Genomic DNA, 24,250 nt, shown 5'->3' with positions numbered 1-24,250 from the left:
TTATGTGCGAAATCATTATTAGGTGCCTAAATCGAACAGAAGCGGTTAAAATTAAAATTATATAATCATAATATCAACATTGAAAGTCTTTCAAAGAAGAAGTAATAAAGGAAAAAAATATATACTTGAGCAAGAAAGGTTTTTTTGGCTCTTCAAATTCCAAAGATAACTTGCACTCGCCGCATAATTTTGAATATATTTATGAGTATTAATATCGATTGATAATTATTAATACATTTCAGTTAATCACAGTTAACGTAACATAACATACCTACATATATTTAAATCAAAAACATAAAATTCAGTCTTGTTTCGATAATAGTCTAACTTTAGAGTGTGTAAAACTGCGAAGTACAGCTAGCTAAGTAATTCCGAAGCGCGCTGCATCTTGTATCTTGTGTATTAGCTAAATGTATATTTGTATGCATATGTAAATGTATATTTGACGGCATGTAGCCTATTTTTTATTATAAAATTGGTAAGACGAATGGACCACTTGATGGTAAGTGATCATCTGCCGATAGACGTTAGTACCGAAATATTACGTGGTTTTAGTTACACTGGATCTCACCCTTCGAAAAGAAACACAAAAATACAGTAAGTATTGCGGTTTGACGTTAGAAAATGTGATGACAGGGTAGCTGGTACCTTCCCTGATGGGGTTGCACAAAGTCCACCACCACCAATAATGAAGTTATTGTTTTTATTTTAATTATAATAAAAAAAAACACTTTTGCAGATAAAAAACACAATCAAATAAAATTTAAACACAAACAGAATATCAAAATTGTATAAAATTATTACAGTATAAGTGAAACTAAGTAACAGATGTATGAATTTGTTGAATTTTACAAATTATATTTATTTATTTAAACCAACACACATACAATCTTACTTGCGTGTATAATATAACAGAATGCTATTTTTAGTTAATCTCTCCATTAGATATGTAGAGTCAATATCAATCATATTTTGAATCTATAATTCTTTTTTCTATTTTTACTATTACATTGAGCTAATATAATCATAAATAAAGTATAAAAAAGAAAGGACGACTTTATAAGAACTACAGCTATTTTTCTATAGGTAGGCGGACGAGCATATGGGCGCCAACGTCCATAGACATTGGCATTGTAAGAAATGTTAACCATCGCTTACATCACCAATGCGCCACCAACCTTGGCAACTAAGATGTTATGTCCCTTGTGCCTGTAATGGCACTGTAATCACAAGTACTGCTGTTTTGCGGTAGAATATTTGATGAGTGAGTGGTACCTACCTAGACGAGCTTTCACAAAGCCCTACCTGTAGATATAGAATAGCTAAGTAAATGTACTAAGATTTATTGTGATTGTGAAAATGACTGGAAATAAAAACATGCAGACGTATTATAAAAGTAAAATAATACGAAAAATACACCAAAAACACAGTGAACATATCTGTGGTAATCTGAAAGATTTATAAATAATAAAACAATGTAATTGTAATAATAATAAAAAAAAAAAACTTAACTTCAATGAAGTGTTTTGAAAGTAAAGTTATCTTGAATACAAGCTGCTTTACCTATTTATAAATGTTATTTAGGGGTGATTGGTCAAACAATTATGCTGTCTTCTCTTTCGAATGACAAGTCAAAGATGAAAGAAAGAGAGAAATCAATATTTAAATAAACACACACTGAACAAGGTTTATAACTATAAATAAGGTCGTATATCTTTCTATTTCAATTAATTAAATTGTGTTATTATTTCCTTAACATCAAAGAGATGAGTACTTATCTCTTATCAAATAGATTTTATCAAAGTCTTATCAATCGCATATATTCAAGGATAGTTTCGATGCATCGACTTTTATCTAGCGAATGCTAGTAGTTCTTTATGTTACATTCAACATAAAAACTTTACGTTTTAATATAACTTTTAATGATTTTTTGCAATACCCATTAGAAGTTATTCTGTCTGTGTATATGTATGTATAAAAATTGACATTGCGATCGGTTATATGTGATAACTTTCGTGGTGATAGATTAAGCGGTTTCGAAGTTTATTCGTGACAAACAGATTTACCAGCATCCATTTATCTGCCGCAACCACTGAATTTTTTATACACTAAATTATTATACTTATATATAAAAGATTTAGTGGTTGTTGGTCTTTGTGCAAGCACTTCTGAGTAGATACACGTTCGACCTATTATTGTTGATTGGGTCATGTACCGTTTCCAATTTGGAGGTTGAGAGAGTTCGTGTAATCGTATAAGAAACATATACCATCTAAGTTCCTATCCAGTGCAAAGCGTTGTAAGCTCTACACGTTGTAAAAAATGTTAAGTACTTCTTAGATTTCCAACATGTATGGGCGGAAGATGGCTAAGCATCACAGGTGGCAGCTTGTCTTGGTTGTATACTTATTTTAATTAATTCGATTAAAATTATATTCTTACTAAATACTCCTTGATTGTTAATTAACAAACTTCTGTTAATTTATATGAATATATCGCTAGTTAGAAATGTATTTGTCTATATCTCTTTATATCATACGTGTCTGATCGATATCCGTAGATTAATTCAGGTAATTGAAAGAAAATAATAATAAATCTTATTATTATTACTGGTATTTAATTGACAAGAATATCATAGACATAAATCACGTCATCGTCTCTCAGTTATCTTCGGTTTTTCCTACATGAAAATTCGATTATTTTCATTTAGTAATAGGAAAAACCTAAAAGGAGGCGAAATATTTTAATAGTATTATAGTTATTTTTTATATCTTAATCTAAATTCTTAAATAAAAATATTAAAAGAAAAATATTAAAGATTGATTATAGTTACAAGTTACAAAACTGAAACATTATAAAAAAAAAAACCGTGGTTTCTCTGAAAGTTTGAATACTTTTGGATGAACTGCGAATATATTTTTATAAGCACTTTTAAATGATTTAGATGATTAGTAATAAATATTTTTTTAATCGTTAATTATATAATTAAATATATAAATAAATGATTAAATTGATTATTACCACTGAAATTGGAACAATGTTTTCTATATCATTTATAACAATTATAAAAATAAAAGTACCAACTTGTTTTTTTTTAAACATATATTTTACAAGCAGAAAGGGATACGAGCGCCTAGTGAATTTGTGTTGATTGTGACGATGTAATTTTTAAATTATTCCATTGAACGATTGAAGCAATTGCCGACCGGTGACAGAGCCAGAGGTAGTTCAGTTACAGCAGCGCTGTCAGCTGCTTGTATTAACGGTACTTTACATTTTATATAAAATAAAGATTATTAAGTACTTTTTAGTTATTCTTGTATTTACAAGTTTTGTAAGTCGTCTTATTTTAATACACGGTATAATTATTTGTGTTTACGTGACTTATATTTACAGTAGGGTTCGGTTATATGGTTTTATTTTTAATATTTAGTTTATAGTATATAAATATTATACACGTATAATATTTGATATATTTAACAGCGGATTTTATGAGTAAGTAACAAATTATTAGTAGTGTAATATTTTTAAATTTAACTCAAATAATTACGAATGTTTTTTTCACTTACTTGTAATTTTATTAAGCAATTGAAATTGAATATTGCACTATCAATATCAATAATATTACTATTGATATTATATATATATTAATTTGCATGTGCTCACATCGTATTATATATACTTCTTCATTATAAATTTAAATTTCTATAGTTATTTGTTATTTAATACTGACACAAATACATTTAACTCTACTCTTTATTACTGAATGTGAATATTACCCATCAAGTACCAGATTACAGACGTAGAAAGTGCTGTTGGATTTTTATTTAACTTTTAATATTTTTTTTATGTTTAAACGTTATAAGCTATGCATTGCGATTACTCGATCTGGGTCAGAGATAATATTGGCAGAAATAGCATGGGTTAAGTCGCGGGAAACAACTTAGTTAAGAGGGGACCGAGTTTAGTGCCGCCAATCATACTTTGTAATATAGTTACGTTCTTTATATCCGGTGAATAAACTTTAAGCGTTTTCACAAAAATAAACTATAAGAAAATATCTATTTCGAGTCTTCCCTGTGGTTCATCATGATTCGTGATCTACAAAAGAGAAATATATTATTTTTAAATAAATAACTACAAAAATACAAATACGAGTGGGCAGAATGAGATGCTGGAAAACTTTGATTAAAGAAAATTTTATCATATTTTTTAAACTATTGTGATTTTTTTGACTGCATAAGTTCACAACTCTAATTCAACTGTAGTGTACATCGCATTTTTTCTCACAGGTGGCATTATGGCGTCTCGATTGGCAAGCTGGTGGCGCACCTCGCTCAAACAAAGACCCGTGATCACAAACACGGTGGTGTATGCTACATTTTACACCGCGGCTGAGCTGTCACAGCAAACGTTCAATAAGCTCTATTCGGTAAACACCTAAATTAATATATCCATATAATAAAATGTATTTATGAGAATTATTTACATAAAAGCTTCTATAAAAATATACATAATAAAATTAAAAATTAAAACTGTACAAATGACCACGTCATAGCATTTCGCCGTTGACACGCAATTACGGTTTTCTGGACGAAAAACCGGCCACTGCCATCATCAATTGAGGCAATAAGCCGGGATGCTAAATTTTTAAGAAGGAAATTATACTTACATGATAAATCTTCTCTAAATGCATTGCAAGATATACATATACCTAATGGCTATGTTTCTTCCACTCTTAGACAAGTAATTATACCGGCTGGTTGACTACCAGAATACAATGTATGGCATTGTTTTGTGGCGGTTAAATAACCGGTTTTTGATACATCCAGCCGGGACTGTTTGCTTCTACCAGTTATACACATACATCCAGTTTCTGAAACACTGATCAACATTAAATAATTTTTATCGCGTTTATTCGAACCAGGCGACCAATGAGCGTCAAATTGATGATTTAAGGTTAAAGCTAACTTAGTTAATCTCATTTTGATCAACGGTTCAGAAACTTAAGTATAAATATTTACAATATATATGATATTATATTTGATATATTTATTTTATATTATAAATATTTATATTTTAATGTATTTTATATTAAAAAGTAGAATATTGTTTAGGTTAAAGTGATAGTATTATCGAGATTAAAACAATAAATTACACGATTTTTTATGCGAATTTTGGTTATAATTAAATAAATCTGAATAAAAATTTATGAAAATCAACATAGTTATTAATATTTCGTATTATGAACGATTCCGGGAATGAAAGACGTTGAAATTTGTTTCTTTTATAAAGGGCTTGGACCATTTAAAATAAAATATTTGTGATAATTTTATGCCGTCTCGATCTAAATATTATATAATAAAGCGAATCAAGATAAGCCTCCCAGTCGATAGTGAATTTAGAAATCGTTTCGACACTAACATTGTTGGATAGCATTTATTATAAGTTGAGAAAACTTCTACTGGTAAAGTCGTAAATATCAATTTAAAATGATCTCGTATCGTATCGTGTTTTTTTTACTTTCAATAAAAAGTATATCAAAATAATAAAAATTAAGTAGACTTAAAATAGTTTTCTTAACCTTTTTTTTAATTAAACAAAATGTCAAATATTTCTTTAAATGAAATATGATTTAAAATATAGTACAAAAAAAATAATTAATATTTACAATAAAAAAAACTTGTTGGCAGCGGTGGGATTCGAACCCACGCCTCCGAAGAGACTGGTGCCTTAAACCAGCGCCTTAGACCGCTCGGCCACGCTACCCATGTTCAACACGTGCGTATTTATCTATATGCCGACACAATGTACCAAACATACTATATTTATCATTATATTGATAGCATTAACGCAGCTTACTAACATTAACAAACGTAATCTCGATAAATTGAAATTTATTAGTTATAAGACAATATGATTATATAAATAGCAAATTGGAGGATAATATTTTCCAAATATAATAAACTAGACTATATATACTAGAATATAATAAACTACTTTATTAATAACAATAACTATATATATACCTATAATATATAAATACTTAACAAAAAAGGGTTTTCCATTGTTAATCGTTACAGCTTAAAACATGACAGTAGCGACATCTCGTGGCTATTTTGTGATCTATTCCCTCGAATTATTTTAAATTAAAACTATGATATAAAGATAATAAAACAAGAGCGATAGTAGAACTGTAAACATTTTTATTTACATAGAAATATTGATATAGTTTATATAAATATAAATGTATCAACTATCTCTCTGTTACTATGACTGACATAATATGTGTTCACGTATGCAGCCATTCTATTTATAACATATGCATTAATTTCTGTCCATACATTTCCAGCCGGAAAAGGTCGAGATAGATTTAACCTCCGCAGGCCGTATTGCAACCGTTGGAAGCTGCTTGTATGCACCTACCCTTTACTATTGGTACGGTAACTTTAATGTATATCAAACACACTACAAAAAAATCTATATATACGTATAGTGTACAGTGTGGCTACATTTGAAATAATTCACTTAAATATTTTTAAATATTTTGATAAATTATTTACATATTTGTTTGGCAGCCGGCGCGCTAATGGGATGTCTTATGGTAAGTGGTAACCTTCGCCCATAGACACTAGCACAGCAAGCACATTTTTTATTTCGAGTGTTGAACATTATTATAATATTATTGGTTTTAAAAAAGTATCATTTGACATTTACAAGGTATAAGTTCCTGGATAGAAAATTCGTCGGGACGGCTGTCAAATCAGTAGCAACGAAGGTTGCGTCTGACCAGTTCATCATGACCCCATTGTTGCTTGCTGCATTTTACACAAGTGAGTTTTTTTTTTGTTTTATGTCTTTTCCCTTTTTACCAACTCTTTTATAGTAATTATCTCGATTATAAATACCTACACTTTGCGGTAAATAACAAGAAGATTTTAAGTCATTGTTAAATTAAAAACAAATCTGCTTAAATTAGGCCAGTTCCTAATTACCAGTAACAATAGACCAAGCGATATAGTTAATAGGAAAATGAATATTCGGATAGCTATAGATTTTATATAGATCGTTTTAATACATTTTCAATGTTAAAAGAATAAACTAAATGAATGATGAAACGTTTATTGAAGTTCTCAAGTTCATACCGATTTTCGGATTGTGCTAGATTAGCATTTATAATGTTTAAGGTTCATACGTATGTATCAAGGTATCTTAGCACTTATAAACGATAGGTTCGAGAGTTATGTTTTTATGTTCTCATATATAGAAGAACTATGTTAATATATTTATTTATGATTTGCCCAAAGCTAGTCTGTCTTTATGTCTCTAATTTCATATTATTTTGATTTTAGACGAGGAGCTTAATCCGATCCAAATTTTTGTATGTAACTTTTTTTGGTAATTGGTATGCAAAATGATACAGAAATTCTTTCCTTACTTAATAATAATTCTTGTTTTATACAGTATTAGGAGTCCTTGAGCGAAAAGAAGACGTATTCGAAGAACTAAGAGACAAATATTGGAAAACATTCATCGCAAACCAAGCCTTCTGGATTCCTGGACAGATTATAAACTTTTCATTTGTTCCTTCCAATTTACGGGTCGTATATGTAGCGTCTGCTTCATTTATATGGATAAATGTTCTTTGTTATATAAAGAGACAAAAAGTTGTTAAAAATGTTGAGTAGGTCAGTTAGTTGATTACTTGCTACATATACTTCGTAAATAAAGGCTCATTAATCAAGAAGTATTGTCAATAGTATATAACAGGGCTGTTAGCAAATCGCATGGAATGTGTAAATTTAAGGATTGATTATATCTCTCTCTTCTTTGATTGGAATATTATACGACGAGCGAGGAATATAGTGACCTTGATCACAGATTGGTTGTTGTGTTGGAGGCTTAATTTTAATTAAGTCATTTATAGTCAGTTAATTTCTGCATTTATATAAGTAATTTTAATTTCGAAGTTGAATCACGTGTCGACGGCCGGCCAGTAAATTGGTCATTTAAAAATTTTGAAACATCATTTGTAAATGTGATATTATGAATGTTTTATAAAATAAATGTTATATAAATACATAGATACAAACAAAATTAATTCTATTATTATTACAAACTATAAATAATTATGTTAACTAAGTGAAACTAATAGGGTATGAATTATGTTTATATGTAATAAATCAAAAGTTATCTACTTATGTTATAAAACATAAAAAATAACTGCAGCTTAACCTGCTATTTCTTCTCGATTCTTCTACAATCCGAAATCAATTTTAATTAAGTAAAACAAAATACACTTAATTAAAATTGATTGATATTACAATTAATTTCACTTATAACTCATTTTTAGTATTTGAGCACAATCTTATTAAAGTGATTTCAAATCGCAATAACACATAATACGAAATGGTGTATCGAGGTGAGAGACGTAAGTACTAGTAAGAGCCGAGATGATGCTGGAATACAGACAAGCAATACTGAGTACATATTTGTGTTCATAATTCATCTCGTCCTTGGCGAGGTTCTTGTGATATAATATAATATTTGCTTATATAATTTAATTATTCTTATGTAATGTTTTAATCCATTTTATCCGAAAATTGTCACACTGAGGAGATATTATTATAAATACACTATATAGCACTGATGGTCCATGTAAAAATATGTAAATTAAATAATTATTTAATTCCAAAGATAGTGTTTAAAAATGCATTTTTATTGTAATACTCCCTAAATTATATTTTGTTGTTTAATTTTAAAATTGTTTTTGATGTCCTTAATAAACATTTTAAACAACTTGTTCTGTGTTTTTTTAACATCACCAATAATTTTTATATCCTATTACTATTTGCCACATATTTCAAGTATTGGACTTAGAAATACAATACAATAATGCTTTATTGTGACACCAAAAGAGTAGATTATTCTCTTACAGTTATAAAAAAAAAATTAATGCTATGTTTGTAATATCCGGTCTTATCTACGTGAGCGATTCCTTTTAGACAACCTTTGGAATCTTTGTCTAAAGGGCCATGAGATTGATAAGGAATTAAAGTACATTCCAAAGTTTTAGAACAAATGTCATTATTAATTACATTAATATAATGTACCAACTAAATTATTTAAAATAACAAGATAAATAAAATATAACTATGATTATTACAAAATAATATATACACAGATTGTGCCATTTTATCGAATTATTATTCAAGAAGTTATATAAACATTACCGTTTTTAGTAATTAGATTATGTGTATCCGTCTTAAGCATTTCTATGGTTTCCTTTTTCTTTTTACTGCAATATACACGAGACTTCAGTTTAACGTGAGGGCTCTTGTTAGAGACAACGTTTTATTTCTAAATTATAAATATATTCTGGACAATGAAATATATAAGTGAATTGAATTATACAATGCTTTCTATAAGCTATGGTCTTCCAGAAGATCTGGCTCACTCGTCATACACTAAGGCGAGTATAGAGAGTGCATTTGTAACTAAGGTTGCCGGTTTCGGCGCTATCAGTGGAGTATTGGTGGCCCTTCTTATCGATTATCTTTTTCATTTTGAGGTTGGTAAATCATTTTAGTAGATGTTTTGTCACATTACTTGCGTTTCGAAGTGTAATTAAAATTTCGCTTTAAAAATTAAATATATTTGTGTTTCAGTATAAATCATTTAAAAAGAAAGTGAAAATTAAAATGGGAGATCGAGTTTTGCTTCATAAAATCTTAATTTTAACCATTTTACCGTTAATTTTGCCATTTGTTGCATCGCTGTTATTAGTGGCCTTTTTTTATAAATTAATTTGTTCTGTAATCATTAAGAGAAAAGACAAACATTTTGCGGGATTTCTTGATAGTTTTGACGTATTCTGGAGCTTAGAAGATGATGCAACTAAGAGTGTCATTAACGTGCTCGGCGTTATTGAATCCAAATCATCTCAAGATTTAGTCGACCACATAAGGGAAAAATTACAGCGCGTAATGCAAAATTCCGATGCCGAGAAAATATTTTATAGAAGAAACGAAGAGTATGGGTTTTACTACTGGAGAAAATGTTGCTATATAGATATCAGTCAATATGTGCGCATCGTTGATGTGTCAAACAGCACCGAGCTAAGTGTATCAGACTTAGAGGAAGTAATGACTGAAATAGCCTACCAACCTTTACCTTTTAACGACGAGGGACTGTTTCAAATATTAATAACAAACCAAAAATTAAAAAGTGATAACAAAAACGACGAATACGGTGTTATATTTAGGATACATCATGCTGTAGGTGATGGCGTATCTTTGATAGAATTTTTATGTGAGTCTTTAGCAGACAGAGAAAATGAATCGAATCTGTTCTGTATGCCAGATTCTTACAGAAGTAATACCAAAAAGACTCCTTCAGATTTGATGGAAATGATAATAAAACTGTGTAAGATGCCAGGGTCCTTAGTAGATGGAATCTTGAGAGAGCCAGATAGAACTGCTTTACACGGTCCAAAGTTAATTGGCAAAAAACTTTTTAAGTGGACAGACTCGGATGAGAATTTATTTGGTTTAGTAAAAGACATAAAGAAAAATTCGGAAGATTTGAATTTTTCCGATATTTTAGCAACGTCCCTATCTTGCGGTTTACGAGATTATTACATAAAGGTAAATCATGAATGCAAAAATTCAACGCTTTATCTATTTAACTAAGAAGCACGTATTTATTAAATAATAATAATGTAATTTTATTTTAAATATATTATAGGCAATTGACCCAGCGCCCAATACGGTTTCAGTAATACTACCAATTAGATTTCCACCAAAGAAAACAGGCGTTTTAAAATTGGAAAATAATTTTACTGTCGCTATATTGGATTTACCGATCGGATCCAATATTGGAGATGTAAGAAGAAATTTTAACAGATTGCGAGAAAGTGCTGATCCTCTTGTAAGAAACGCTTAAATTATTTTAAACAAAACAAAATGCATTATTTTAAACGAAAGCGTATCTATGTAACGAAGTAATTATTTTTTTGCAGACAAACTATTATTTTCTAAAGGTTTGTAGTATTTTGCCAAAAGAAATACTCTTTCACGTATTTTACAGTAACCAAGCCACAATGGTGCTTAGTAACATGCCGGGCCCCAAAGCTTTAAGCATTTGTGGTGGAGTAATGAAGTCTTTGGTATTTTTCATTCCAAATAAAGGAAATACAGGTTTGTAAAAGTCATCATCAATATCATAATTTTATACATAATTAATAAAAATATATCATAAATATTATACTGTTTCATGTGCAAAAAAAGGTTGTCATCATTGTGCGAATTGGGCGATTTTTATTACTAGTACATAATAATAGCATTTAATTGCATGAACTGATTTATTTATGAAATTGCTCTTGATAGAGTTAAGTATCAATACAGACTTAATCCATCCGATATATCGAATATAAATATTCTATTAAAAGCACTAACAGGACTAACGGGGAAGTTTACTTGTGGACCATGACTTTCAGAAAATTACATGCATTCCATCATGCGTTCCTAAGACCTACTAAAGGACCGATAGGAATTGCAAATCAATCTATATATCTTGCTAGTAAGATTGCTCTAGGCCTTTGGCAAACGTAAGCGTAAAAAAATAATGAAATCATTGTCTTTTTTCAGGTTTAGGTGTAACCGCTCTATGTTACAACGGAGTGCTAAGATTTGGAGCAATAGCTGATTCAGCGTTAGTATCAAGTTCAGATGAGCTATCTATAATTTTGAATGGAATGGTCAAAGAAATAAAACGGTTGCATAAGGAACATGTTAGTTAATCGCAGCAGACACAAACTGCCTTAATTTTGACTTCTCAGTAAAAGGTAAGTTTATAACGTGATATTTACGATCGTAAAATAGATAAATGAATAGTTTGTGAAATTAGAATAATTCAAACCGAAAATAATTTATAACAAATCTCTTATTAAACTTACCTATACGAAACCACCCCACATAAAGGACTAACGTAATATTCTTCTACATTTCATTTTACGCTTTCAATGTGTTATTCTAATTGTTTTTTTAAGGTATGGAGAAGATCAAAACGAGCAGCTCGTTCAGATAGTGGGCAGCACAATCACAATCTCATCCCATTTGGTCTAAGCGAAGATTTATATGTACCTTTTTAACTAATATAGAGTCAATAAAAGACATATTACAAGACAAGTATTATTTATTATGATAATTATAAGATAGTATTTTATACATTTTATAAAGAAACGTTCAACTTATTTTCTCTCCCAATTGTTCTACTGGGGATTTTCATCTGAAAAGTTTTAATCAATATGATATTGACAAAGCTATATCATGTAATGAAGTCTAGTAATTTAAATTAGACGTTTTCATACAACTGCTATTTTCGGCGCAAATAATATTAAAATGAATAAATAAAACAAATGATGTTAAAGGAATTTGGGTATGGGTTCAAGTACTCATCACCCACGCTATAAAAATAAATTCAATCAGAATTTTTACGTAGTAATTTTTAATTTAGTTTAAGTATTCTGTATATGTACAGAATATATATATTAAATATTGTAATTGTATTTAAAAACCAGATCAAACCAACCGATCGAACTGAAAAGTTGCACTTACTATATTGCTGTTGATTGGTGACAATAGTGTCTTGTATATGAAAGTGATATGAAGTCTTCCTGTCCGATTTTGGAGACGGTAGTCCTTTTCAAGAAAGACCAGCCAAATATCATGAGGTATTATTCTGTACAATGTGTGAAAGTACAAGTGTATTCATATACATTTTACCTTACCTCGATACAAGATGTCCGCATCACGACTGTTCATTTAGCGCGATACACGCGCGTTCCGCCGTCACGAGTATGGTGCGTATCGCTCTCTTCAGACGCTCTATCTTACCTTCGTACCAGACTTTCTAAATTCGTTAAATAACATAAAAATAAACTATTTCCGCATAAAGATAAATGACATTTTTAATACGTGTAAGATTTTTATTCCCTATTCAACAGTACTAACAAAAGTGTGGCAGTGTTATCTAACATATAAACTTTGTCACCATCAAATAACAAATGAGGGTATATAATTCTAATAATGTATATCAGACTAACAGTTTTCAAAAGTTTCGATTCGTTTACCTGAATTAATTTTCTGTGTTTAAGCGTTAAGTACTTGTTTCCAACAGTTAAAATTATTTTGTTCGCACTAGTAATTTCTTCGTGAGAATCCTTTATGCGTTTCCGAAGTTTTAACAGCTCATTGTTGTATGAGCCAAGTGAAGTACAACCTTCGTTGTAGGCTTGCAACAGAGTATTGTAACGTTTGGTTAATTCTTCATACCTGTTCGTCAAGTTAAATATTATTCAATGTCAGTAATGGGTGTGAAAAGAAATGTTTGGACTGCTCGCTTATAAGTACTCTCGAACACTATACAGATTCTAATGAAATTTAATTTGGCTTTGAAGTTGATCTTATTTTCAATCTATATAAGAATGGCATTTTCTAATTTCCATGACAGTAAAATTACAACCCTTAAATGTACCCCAGCTGGATAAGCGTCACGAATAAACCAAAATGAAACCCTTTGGACAATATCGACTCACTCCACTGAATATATATATATTACCACTGATATATTTTATTTATTTATTTATTTATTAAGGACCATCAGCGGTCACTACTTACACATGTAACAATAAAAACACATTCAGACTTAACATAAAGTGCACGACTCTGCAAGACGGTCATAACATTTTAGGGTCATAACATTTATATGTACATATGTGTATTTTTTTTTTTTTTTTATCTTATATAAAACAGATTATAACTTAGATAATATTTTTTATAATACTAATTTTAAGACCTCGTTCAGAAATAAGTCAGTACATGGCTAAAAAGTTCTATTAAAATTAATCACTTACTGGTATTGTAGACACACCATGCTCATGGTAGACCAAGATTCGGTTACATTGTAAACACTTCTTGGTGACTTAACATAATCTAGAAAATATATCACAAGCGAGTTTTAAATTAAGAGATTTGTTGAAACTTTTGTCTTATACTCCAACATATCAACCTGTATTGAAATTTTTAGAATCCTTTGTAGTAGAATCGTCTGTATTCCACAAATCATTAGCATGATAATGTTTATGCGACATTCTACATTGTAATAATTTATCTTCGTATTTGTTAGATTTCTTAAAAGAATTTTCAAGTCCATTTAATATGGACAGGGTATTTTTTATTCCTTGTATGAAGGTTTTCCGCTCTTGCGTTTTTTGCTGGAACAGTATTACGTACACAATATCTTATGAAACTTAACAGAGTACTACTAATAAATAATATAAAGTTGTATGAAAGTAAATATTAATGTTTGAAAATTTAAGAACAAGTGGTTTTTGCTTTCATAAAGTTATATTTTTGCAGATATTTTAGAAACTTCAGAAAGTTAAATTAATGTAAATATTCAAATGTTACCGATGTTTTATTAATTTCGACATATTCGAAATTATTCGAAGATAACAGCTTTTTATTAACGTCAATTGCTTGCATTTGGTTACAAATCGCGGTTTATTATATATTATGCAATACAAAAATACAATCACAATAACTTAAATCTGCCAAAGGAAAGTTTCGTACGCGTTGGACACGACGACCAGTCGCCAAAATATTTTTTAAATTTCTATTTAATTATGACATCGATTTTTTTATCAGTGGCCTGTCACTGTTATTAACTTAGATATGTTCTTAATATTATGTTCAACAGATATGAATAAATGTAAAAGTCAATTGTCAAAGGGACTCATTATTGATAATCAGATTCTTTTCATTGATTATTATTAGTTTATATATAATACAACAATTTAATTAAGTATACATGATAAAACTATATAGATAAAAAAATATAAATAAAAAAAAAAACTGCATAAACTTTGTCAGGTGGTTTATTAAACTACAACAAAAAGCATAACTTTAATTAACTAAATCAGTCTAAAAATATTCTACCTCCAGCTATATCACTACTCAAATATTCCATCTAAAAGGATCAATATTCCTAGTATGTCGGTGTTTTTGTTCATTTTTCAACAATATTATTGTTCGAAAAATATTTTGAACGATTAAACATGCTCACATTTTTAAAAATATTGCTAAAATCTCTATAATATATACTTAAATTCGATCTGTATTATTATTTCATATTGTAATTAGGAAACAAAATCGAATCGTTTTGTGGTAAGCATTCGACAGTAAATAAACATCTAATTTGTTTTTGGCTTACTCATAAATAGAAACAATCAACTAACATATTACTATTAGTGGAAATATATTTTTTAAGCGATCATCGATCATTTTTATATAAAAATCCATTTGATAAAAAAAAACAAAAACAATGAACAAAACCAATATTCCAAAGATTTGTATAAAATTATCCAATCAAAATGGAAGACACGCACGCTTTAAGCACTAGAAGCTTAAAACATAACAATTCAAAAGACTTTCTATGGCATTCCAACCATATCAACAATTTTTTTTATTGTTTAAAGCTAAAATGCATGATCAACATACTGATTTCTTAACATGGGTAAATATTTTATACAAAAAAAAATGTGATGAGATGTATGTATTGCAGAAATTTTATAAGGTCAATATGAAACTTTATGTCAATATTGAATTTCACATATAATTTCATATTTTTCAGCACTACAAAAAAAATGTTAAAATGTACAACAAAACATTTTGTACAATGCATTATTTAAGATAGGGTCATGAAACAATCAATAATTATTCATATTATGAATTTCATTTGCATTTAAAGTATTTTAGCTGTGTATGAATCCATATTTACTGATAGTGTTATAAAAGACATAATATTAGTAAATATTCTAATACTTTACACAGAGTAGCATATGTTTTAATGTAATTAGGCACTTTCAATAGTGATAATGACGCTAATTGTTAACAATATCAATAACAATTATAATTATTTTTTATTGTATCTGTACTTTTCTGTAAACACAGGATACAAATATCTTAGTAAATAATATAATATGATTGCTGTAATGAATTTCTTCATTTTACATAAAACAAGAGATATATTTAGCAAAACAAGCATTTTAAAATGTTTAAAAATCTTTGGTATATATTTTATATTATTCGGATATTCGTAAAAATTTAATATCATATCATAAAGGAAAAACGACATTCATCCAACAAAACAAACAAACTTAAAGAATATTGGTTCAAACAACATTGCAAGCCAGTTGCAAAAATAATTGAGCTCTGGAAAGATTTCTTAAGATATAAAATAAGGTGTTATCTATTGAGATCCACAATCAACTGCAGATTACTAAATTTATGTAAAACAGACTAGAGTGGGTATAGTAAAGCGGAAGCTATTTATAAACATACATATGTATCATAGACATTAATCTATATTGTGACATCTCTTCAAAACCCTGTAAGATTTATCAGAATCATTTCAACCAGACTAATATGACAATGAGAAGATAAGATGACATATACTGCATGAAAAATTGCATCACGAAAATAGTTTGCATTACATATTATGTAAACATTTATAAAATTTAGTAAACTGCAATTGATTGTGACTTACGCTATCGAAAAAATTCATGTTCCCATTTTATTTCTACGAATCTTCGAGGCTCAAAGGGAGTTTGTGATGTTTTGGAACAGTCTCTTGCCCCACCATGTCTCAAGATCAAATGGCTTGAAGTCATGTAACACGGGACTGGGGTTATCATCTTGATAATACAGGTTTGAGGGAGGTGTCGGTGAGGAACTGCCGGATCCTGCAAAATATTATATAAATAGTAAAATATACACACATAGTAAGAATCAGAACTGTCTTATAAGATAATTACTAATGCTAACTCACCATTAAAAAATGAATATACTTAATTGATTTGACTGTACTTTATTCAGCAAAAGTGTAAGAAACCGATATAATTTTGTTTGGGTATGATATGAAGATGATTTTATTCCAAAAAAAAAGGAATGGTATTAGTTACTATAGATAACTTACCAATAGTACTTGTTGGTGTTGTAGGTTCACTGTCTCCATTTGCTGTTTGTGTCCAAGCTAGAAATATTGACAATATTAATATATTATTTATACTGCATCATGTTTTATTCTTTGTATATTATTTACTTTAAGATATTTAAATTTTGTCATAACCTTTAATTAGACCTAATAAATTGAGTTGCTTTTATATAATAGCAACAAATAAATATTATGAACCAGTTTGAATACAATTTGAACTTAAAAGTGACTAAAAAAAGCATAAAATAGATTTGTATGAAATGTTTCTTTTTCAATAAGAGCATTAAATATATTATATTAATTGCTCTAAGCATAATGTTATCAAAACTAATGTGCAACTTACTTTCACTAATATATCTTATGATTTCTTCATGCTGTGGGGTAATCACATGGTGCTGTATTCTTTGGTGCACAGTTTTTTTGCCATTGGAATGAAAAACTGGTTTAGGCATGCTGAAATATGTGAGGTTGAATATGATATTATTAAATAATAGTCAAATAATTGTCAAAAAGAGGTACTTCATATAGAACTACGTTAATTTATTAGCAAATAAAGTTTAAAGTGCATTTAGTGTAATATTTAAGAGGATTTAAGTGGTATCGACCTCCGGCCGGAGGTTATGTAAAAACAGTGATGAAATTTATTAGTTTGTCTCTTGTTGCATCATGGACCTCAAATTAAATTACCTTATGATTTCTCCATTGTCCGATTCTGAAGATTTTCTATTATAGTCTTTACGGCTATCTAATCTTTCTAAATTTTGTGTGAGACCTGCAAATCAAAATATTCAAGTCTTATGACCACTTCAGGTTACAATAGTTCAAATTAAATTATATGTATAAACCTTTGTCAGCTTACCTCTTCGTGTTTTCGCGACAATCTTGCTGGGTCCTTTAGAGACTGTATACATTTTAAATTTTTAAACACGATTAAAATATAACTAAAATTCACGCCTGTACTGTATTGAAACCAAATTGAAGTACGACTTAATGTTGCCAGTAATAACAAACATATTTTATTGGTAGTGCACCTTGACATGTGACATCAATGCAGTGTTGTCATATTTAGTACTTTTCAGGTTTTAACAACAACAAACAAGTTTTAATTCGAAATTGGTATAATTGGTATGATGTTGTATTTGACAGCATTACCGAGTCACGGGAGGGCTAATACTGAGACCCAACCCAGATGTTCAGAATCTTCTTAAAGGCCCTGAAACTGAAGTATGATCACTGTGTTTGTATTATGTGAATTAACTAAACTATTTACCACATTGTCTTCTAGGTCTAATAAAACAGTAGGAAGGGTTAATAATAAATATATTAAATTGAAATTTTGAAAAATTTAAATACCTACTTAATAATATATATTTTGTACAAGAAAATCATAACTTAAAAAGGAAATGTTCCTACAGTCCAAGTCCAGTCTAGGAGATTTTTATCTACACGTCAAACTTTCTACGGATTTAATTAATATTAAACAGTGTCCTTATGGGTCCTGTCAAAATTACGACTACGGCATCGGCAGCAATTTCAAAGACAAGCACAAGCACAAGTGCACTTCTTCCTTTTTATTTATTTTTAGAATCCAACGGCTGATACCAATACGGCACGACCGGAAAGATAGTGCAACACTTGCGGCTTTCTGTGATTTTCGAAGCACGGGAGTAAAGCACTAACAAGTACAAACCAAAAACCGATAACTTATTATTAACACGATTTGACCCGAGAACTTTGGGGTCTACAACATTATAAGCCAATAAAACATTTTAATACTTCTTATAATGTTGCGGCTCTTATTAATATTATTTAAAGCAACCATAACTAATAAAATAAAACCTAGAACGCAATTTGATAAAGAAAATTAAATAAAAATTACTGATATTTTGATTATATGCCTTTTCAAAGACCGCCTCAAGTAGATTAAGCAGTAACAGTAACAGTAACAGTTACAGCCTGTTAATGTCCCACTGCTGGGCTAAGGCCTCCTCTCCCTTTTGAGGAGAAGGTTTGGAGCGTATTCTACCACGCTGCTCCAATGCGGGTTGGTAGAATACACATGTGACAGAATTTCAATGAAATTAGACACATGCAGGTTTCCTCACGATGTTTTCCTTCACCGTCAAGCACGAGATGAATTATAAACACAAATTAAGCACATGAAAATTCACTGGTGCTTGCCCGGGTTTGAACCCACGATCATCGGTTAAGATTCACGCGTTCTAACCACTAGGCCATCTCGACTTTATAGATTAAGCATATAATTGTAAACTTTTCCAGGATTTGAAGTCGCGATTGAAGCGGAAGTCTATTATGTTAAATACGGTAAAACCATGTTGATGGAATACTCTCGCAATGCAACCATAAATGTAGAAGTATCGCATGGAAGGCGATGCGATGCATTACTAATAGCGACCAGCGTTATTTATCTATTCGCACAGATTTCCCAATAGCCTACGAGCTAAATCAATCAATCAATCAACAGCCAATCGTTGTCCACTGCTGAACATAGGCCTCTCCCAAGGTGCGCCAAAGCTCCCTGTCCTCCGCCTTCCGCATCCAGTTGGTGCCCGCCACCTTCTTAAGGTCGTCGGTCCACCTGGCTGGAGGGCGGCCTACGCTGCGCTTGCCGATTCGCGGTCTCCACTCTAGGACTCGTCTGCTCCAACGGCCATCGGTCCTACGACATACGTGACCAGCCCACTGCCACTTCAGCCTGCTAATTTTGCAAGCTATGTCGGTGACTCCGGTTCTTTTCCGGATAATCTCATTTCTGATCTTATCCTTCAAAGATACTCCGAGCATAGCTCGCTCCATAGCACGCTGAGCGACTTTGAATTTGTGGACTAGTCCCGCAGTTAGTGTCCACGTTTCGGCACCGTATGTCATGGCAGGTAAGACGCATTGGTTGAAGACTTTCGTCTTCAAACATTGCGGTATAGACGACTTGAGGACTTGACGAAGGTTGCCAAATGCTGCCTATCCCAAGCGAATTCTTCGATCGGCTTCCTTCTCGAAGTTGTTCCTACCGACTTGTATTATCTGTCCTAGGTAGGTATATTCACTAACAACTTCGAGAGGTTTCCCCTCGACGTATATCGGTCCCGGCACGACATGCCTATTGAACATGACCTTGGTCTTGTCCAAGTTCATACCGAGACCGACACACCGGGAAGACTCGCCTAGGCTACGCAGCATTTCGGTGAGTTGTTCCAGCGACTCTGCTATGATGACGATATCGTCGGCAAATCGAAGGTGTGAGATGTACTCGCCGTTTACATTGACTCCATACCTAGTCCAATCCAGCGTTTTGAAAACGTCTTCCAACGCGTTGGTGAACAGTTTCGGGGATATTACATCCCCCTGTCTCACCCCTCTGCGCAGTTGGATCGCCTTCGTCTTACAGTCCTGGATGTGGACAGTCATTGTAGCGGCGTTGTACTGACATCTCAGTACCTCGATATATCTCCAATCGATATGACATCTCTGCAATGAGTCGAGCACTGCCCAGGTTTCGATGGAGTCGAAGGCTTTCTCGTAGTCCACAAATGCCATACACAGCGGCTGATTGTACTCTTCGGTCTTCTGCACAATCTGCCGAACAGTATGGATGTGGTCCACGGTGCTGTAGCCTGATCGAAAGCCGGCTTGCTCTGGGGGCTGGAACTCGTCAAGTCGTCTGGCGAGACGGTTCGTGACGACTCTTGAGAACAGCTTATACACGTGACTCAGGAGGGAGATTGGTCTGTAGTTTTTCAAGAGGGTTTTATCACCTTTCTTGAAAAACAGTACCACCTCACTCCCGCTCCACGTTTCCGGGGTCTTGCCATGTTGGATGACGGAATTAAAGAGGCTTGCTAGCTCTTTCAGGACCGGAGTCCCGCCTGCCTTAAGCAACTCTGTTGTGATTCCGTCATCTCCCGGAGCTTTGTTGTTTTTAAGCTGTTCTAGAGCCGCCCTAATCTCTCCTTGGTCAACGACCGGGAGCTCCTCGGAGTAATGGCGCATAAGAGGGGCGCGCTGGTCATCAATACTGATTCCCACGGGTTTATCCGATCTTGAAGACAACAACTGCCCATAAAACCTCTCTACTTCTCCGATAATCTCAGGCCTAGAGGTAACGACCCCACCATTTTCAGTTTTAAGTTTTGTCAGACGCGGCCTCCCAAACTTGCGAGCGAACACTTTCGATCCCCGATTTTGCTCAATCGCAGCCTTGATGGCACGGGTATTGGAGCGTCGGAGATCGCGTCGCGTCAGCGTTTTTATTGTTCGGTTTAAGGCCTTATCTGACAAAAACGATGGTAGTTCTCGTCGTTTTCTCATGAGCTCGAGTGTCTCAGCAGAGAGTTTTGGTGCGTTGTCTCTTCTCTGTGGCGGAAAACACTTGCGGGATGTGTTTTGCAGTATTTTGACCAGCGTGTCGGTTCTCTCATCAATGCTGCTTATGGTTTCCAACGCGGTGAATTGATTTTGAAGTTCCATTTGGAACTTTTCGGAGCCTTGAGCAGCTTGGAGCATGGTAGGTCGGAGAGTAGACCTCATCATTCTCGATCTTTCGGCTTTTAAGTTGATATTTAGAGTGCCTCGAACCAAGCGGTGATCACTTCCGGTATTAAACTTGTTGATCACTGAAACATCTCTAAATATGTGCCTTTTATTCGAAATGATAAAGTCTATCTCGTTCCTTGTCACGTTATCGGGGCTTCGCCAGGTCCACCTCCTCTGAGGCTTTTTTTGAAAGAAAGAATTCATCAAAAAAAGCCCCTGCGCTTCGAGAAAGTTTACAAGCATTTGCCCCCTGTGATTTCTGCAGCCCAAGCCGTAAGGTCCGACTTTCGATTCACCGCTATCTTGTACTCCCACTTTAGCATTAAAGTCTCCCATAACAACATTGTAGTGGGCCCTCGAGGTGTCGTTGAGGGCCTTTGCGATGTCCTCGTACATCGCTTCGACCACATCATCAGAGTATGTCGAAGTTGGCGCATATACCTGTACAACCTTCAGGGAGTACCTGTCGGAAAGTTTTAGGACAAGGTACGCTACCCGGTTCGACACACTACTGATTTCCACAATGCTGTTAATGAGATCCTTTTTGACTAGAAAACCGACACCACCCTGGGAGAGGTTATCACCTTCGCGGAAGTAGAGTAAGTTACCGGACTCTAGAGTTATCGTGTCCTCCCCCTGTCTTCGGACTTCAGATAACCCCAGTATATGCCAGTTTATATGACTTAACTCTACTTCTAATTCGGCGAGGTGATGGTCCAGCCTCATCGAGCGTCCATTTTATACGGTAGCCTGCCGTGAACCGGTGATTCTTAGCACCCCCTGCCCTGCCGATACCGCGACCGCTACCTTGGTCGGGCCTAGCGGGCTTGCCGGTAACTGGGGGCCTTTTTTTGGGCGCATCTGCCATTAAGGGAGGGGTTTGCCCATACTCGCCGCGCTGGGCAGGCGTGTTGGCGAGCGCAGTAGGGGGTAAGATGTTTATGGGAGGGGGGACGCTGCTGCCCATCCCCCCTTTTCCCCGTCCCTCAGTCGCCTCTTACGACACCCACGGAATGAGATTGGGGGAGTACTATTCTAAGCCGGTACTCCACGGCAACGAGCTAAATCCTAAAGCCTAAATGTTACGACTCCAAAGAATTAACTTTTTTTAATTGTGAATAACTTTCCTGATATTAATCAACAATATTTGCGATAATCGATAATATTGCTATTAAATAATAATGAGGCGCGTTCTATTTACAGCGCCAAGGAGTTAAATTTTAACGAAACGGAATTATATTTTTATTATACCTACTAATTTATAAGGCTATATGTTCAAATAAAACAATTCATCATTAAGTTTTAGTTTCATAGTTCGTACATGATAAGCCATATACCAGTCTTTATTTAAAATATTTAAATTGTATTCCCGAATGTTTGCCATTCTACTAACGATACTGTTGGATACAAGACTTTCGCTGTTTTACTTTCACTTAACAACCGTTTCAACTACAAGTCCGTGTGTGTCCAATCCTTACTAAAGACTTAAAGAAAGCCATATAAATCATTTTGTTTTTATTTTGTTTGATATTTTCTTCATCTAAAATGCAAAGGCGTTATAATTAAACATTGTATAGATTGTATTTCTTATATTATTACATTTTAGTTAATTATAACTTATACTTAATTTTAAATGAATAAATAAGCTCTTTTTAATTTAAGCAGTTTCCATACTCAAAGTAAGATCGCATAAATTAACATAATACATGCATTTCAATACTAAAAACATTTTTAAATACTTGTAAAGTACTTTAAATAGTGAATATGATCTTTTGATTGAATTTTGTCCTTAGTAGCCAATCTCAAATATTAGCCGTGAGGTATTATAGTGCACACGAGCTAGCATAAAAACAAGTGCACTCCTATATTCACCCGCACTCATAATCCGATGGGACGGTAATCTGACACGATTGGAGAGAGATCAGGCGCAGGACCCTGATCAACGGTTTGTATGTGCTTTCCAAACGAACGAGTTGTCAAAAACAAACAATTACGGTAAAACTTTAATTTCAAATGACACAGGAAATTGAAAAACCCATATTCAAACATATTTTAATAATAATTAATTTAAAACAAATGTTGATAACGAATTTTAATAAATACATACAAGTGTCTTATTTGTATTTATAAATATTATTAGTAAATGTCTATATCTTAATAAACTTAGCATTTTTTAATATAAAATATTTGGCTTTGCACACCGACGCATAAACGTTGTTTTTTGCAATTCCACTTCCTGAGATTTAGTTGATAGAGAATGCCTTTAGAATTAAAGGCCTTATGTAGGTACAATAAATCAGGCTATGTTTTGCTATAAAGTATTAACCAATTATATATTACTTATTAAGTATCTTTACTAGCTCTTATAATTAATAATTGTCAGAAAAAGAAAAAACTGTAAAATAATAATTGTTTTTTAACTTAAACCTAAAATTATTTAAATAATTTTAACTATAACCTTAAATTTAACAATAATTACTTTTCATAGAACGTGACTTATATATTAAAATCTAACTGTAAGCAACTTGGGGTCTAGCAGCGCATTTAGATCAGACAATGGCGTTTCACACCATGACTACTCCCACGTCGAATGCAGCTAACGGGACTGTGTTGGGCAAGATCAAAGTACTCAAAAGAACACTAT

General features: G+C 32.3%; 4 protein-coding genes and 1 non-coding gene across 8 annotated transcripts; 2 read left to right on the top strand and 3 right to left on the bottom strand.

The window, feature by feature from the left end:
* Positions 1-3,205: 3,205 nt before the first annotated feature.
* On the top strand, positions 3,206-8,786 carry LOC126774252 (mpv17-like protein). Of its 4 annotated transcripts, none has more exons than XM_050495679.1 (5): positions 3,206-3,265; positions 4,293-4,432; positions 6,353-6,438; positions 6,721-6,833; positions 7,465-8,786. In XM_050495679.1, the coding sequence occupies exons 2-5, from the start codon at positions 4,301-4,303 to the stop codon at positions 7,686-7,688; spliced, it is 555 nt and encodes a 184-aa protein (XP_050351636.1). In that variant the 5' UTR covers positions 3,206-3,265; positions 4,293-4,300; the 3' UTR covers positions 7,689-8,786. The 4 variants fall into 4 exon arrangements, with proteins under 4 accessions (XP_050351636.1, XP_050351635.1, XP_050351637.1 ...); XM_050495678.1 differs by lacking the exon at positions 3,206-3,265 and adding an exon at positions 3,308-3,495; XM_050495680.1 differs by lacking the exon at positions 3,206-3,265 and adding an exon at positions 3,922-3,994.
* On the bottom strand, positions 5,688-5,769 carry Trnal-aag (transfer RNA leucine (anticodon AAG)). Its single transcript has one exon. It is a non-coding gene; the product is annotated as a tRNA-Leu (tRNA).
* A 540-nt stretch (positions 8,787-9,326) lies between the features above and the next one.
* On the top strand, positions 9,327-12,177 carry LOC126774197 (uncharacterized). Its single transcript, XM_050495601.1, has 6 exons — positions 9,327-9,571; positions 9,669-10,646; positions 10,747-10,929; positions 11,021-11,198; positions 11,649-11,845; positions 12,050-12,177. Exons 1-5 carry the CDS (start codon positions 9,386-9,388, stop codon positions 11,798-11,800), a joined length of 1,677 nt encoding a protein of 558 aa, XP_050351558.1. The 5' UTR covers positions 9,327-9,385; the 3' UTR covers positions 11,801-11,845; positions 12,050-12,177.
* On the bottom strand, positions 12,178-14,222 carry LOC126774258 (uncharacterized). Its single transcript, XM_050495694.1, has 5 exons — positions 14,071-14,222; positions 13,916-13,994; positions 13,133-13,334; positions 12,791-12,912; positions 12,178-12,288 (listed from the first exon to the last, which is right to left on the bottom strand). The coding sequence occupies exons 1-4, from the start codon at positions 14,150-14,152 to the stop codon at positions 12,811-12,813; spliced, it is 465 nt and encodes a 154-aa protein (XP_050351651.1). The 5' UTR covers positions 14,153-14,222; the 3' UTR covers positions 12,178-12,288; positions 12,791-12,810.
* A 700-nt stretch (positions 14,223-14,922) lies between these two features.
* Positions 14,923-18,055, bottom strand: LOC126774260 (MAPK regulated corepressor interacting protein 2). The gene is made up of 5 exons (XM_050495696.1): positions 17,915-18,055; positions 17,743-17,827; positions 17,399-17,508; positions 17,038-17,094; positions 14,923-16,804 (listed from the first exon to the last, which is right to left on the bottom strand). The coding sequence occupies exons 1-5, from the start codon at positions 17,964-17,966 to the stop codon at positions 16,659-16,661; spliced, it is 450 nt and encodes a 149-aa protein (XP_050351653.1). The 5' UTR covers positions 17,967-18,055; the 3' UTR covers positions 14,923-16,658.
* Between the last annotated feature and the right edge of the window lie 6,195 nt (positions 18,056-24,250).

This window comes from Nymphalis io, chromosome 16, assembly GCF_905147045.1.
Source record: "Nymphalis io chromosome 16, ilAglIoxx1.1, whole genome shotgun sequence".
Classification (NCBI taxonomy): domain Eukaryota; kingdom Metazoa; phylum Arthropoda; class Insecta; order Lepidoptera; family Nymphalidae; genus Nymphalis; species Nymphalis io.
The sequence above is the reverse complement of the archived record's forward strand: the minus strand, read 5'-3'. Positions and strand labels throughout refer to the sequence as shown.

Coding starts and splice junctions, on each gene's coding strand:
- LOC126774197 (XM_050495601.1), top strand. CDS start 9,386: ATGAAATATATAAGTGAATTGAATTATACAATGCTTTCTATAAGCTAT. Junction 9,572..9,668: donor ATTATCTTTTTCATTTTGAG/GTTGGTAAATCA, acceptor TTTGTGTTTCAG/TATAAATCATTTAAAAAGAA. Junction 10,647..10,746: donor TACGAGATTATTACATAAAG/GTAAATCATGAA, acceptor AATATATTATAG/GCAATTGACCCAGCGCCCAA.
- LOC126774252 (XM_050495678.1), top strand. Junction 6,439..6,720: donor GCACCTACCCTTTACTATTG/GTACGGTAACTT, acceptor GACATTTACAAG/GTATAAGTTCCTGGATAGAA. Junction 6,834..7,464: donor GCTTGCTGCATTTTACACAA/GTGAGTTTTTTT, acceptor TGTTTTATACAG/TATTAGGAGTCCTTGAGCGA.
- LOC126774260 (XM_050495696.1), bottom strand. CDS start 17,966: ATGTATACAGTCTCTAAAGGACCCAGCAAGATTGTCGCGAAAACACGA. Junction 17,509..17,742: donor GACAATGGAGAAATCATAAG/GTAATTTAATTT, acceptor CACATATTTCAG/CATGCCTAAACCAGTTTTTC. Junction 17,095..17,398: donor CATAAGATATATTAGTGAAA/GTAAGTTGCACA, acceptor CAATATTTCTAG/CTTGGACACAAACAGCAAAT.
- LOC126774258 (XM_050495694.1), bottom strand. CDS start 14,152: ATGTCGCATAAACATTATCATGCTAATGATTTGTGGAATACAGACGAT. Junction 13,995..14,070: donor TTCTAAAAATTTCAATACAG/GTTGATATGTTG, acceptor TATATTTTCTAG/ATTATGTTAAGTCACCAAGA. Junction 12,913..13,132: donor AACACAGAAAATTAATTCAG/GTAAACGAATCG, acceptor TAACGAATTTAG/AAAGTCTGGTACGAAGGTAA.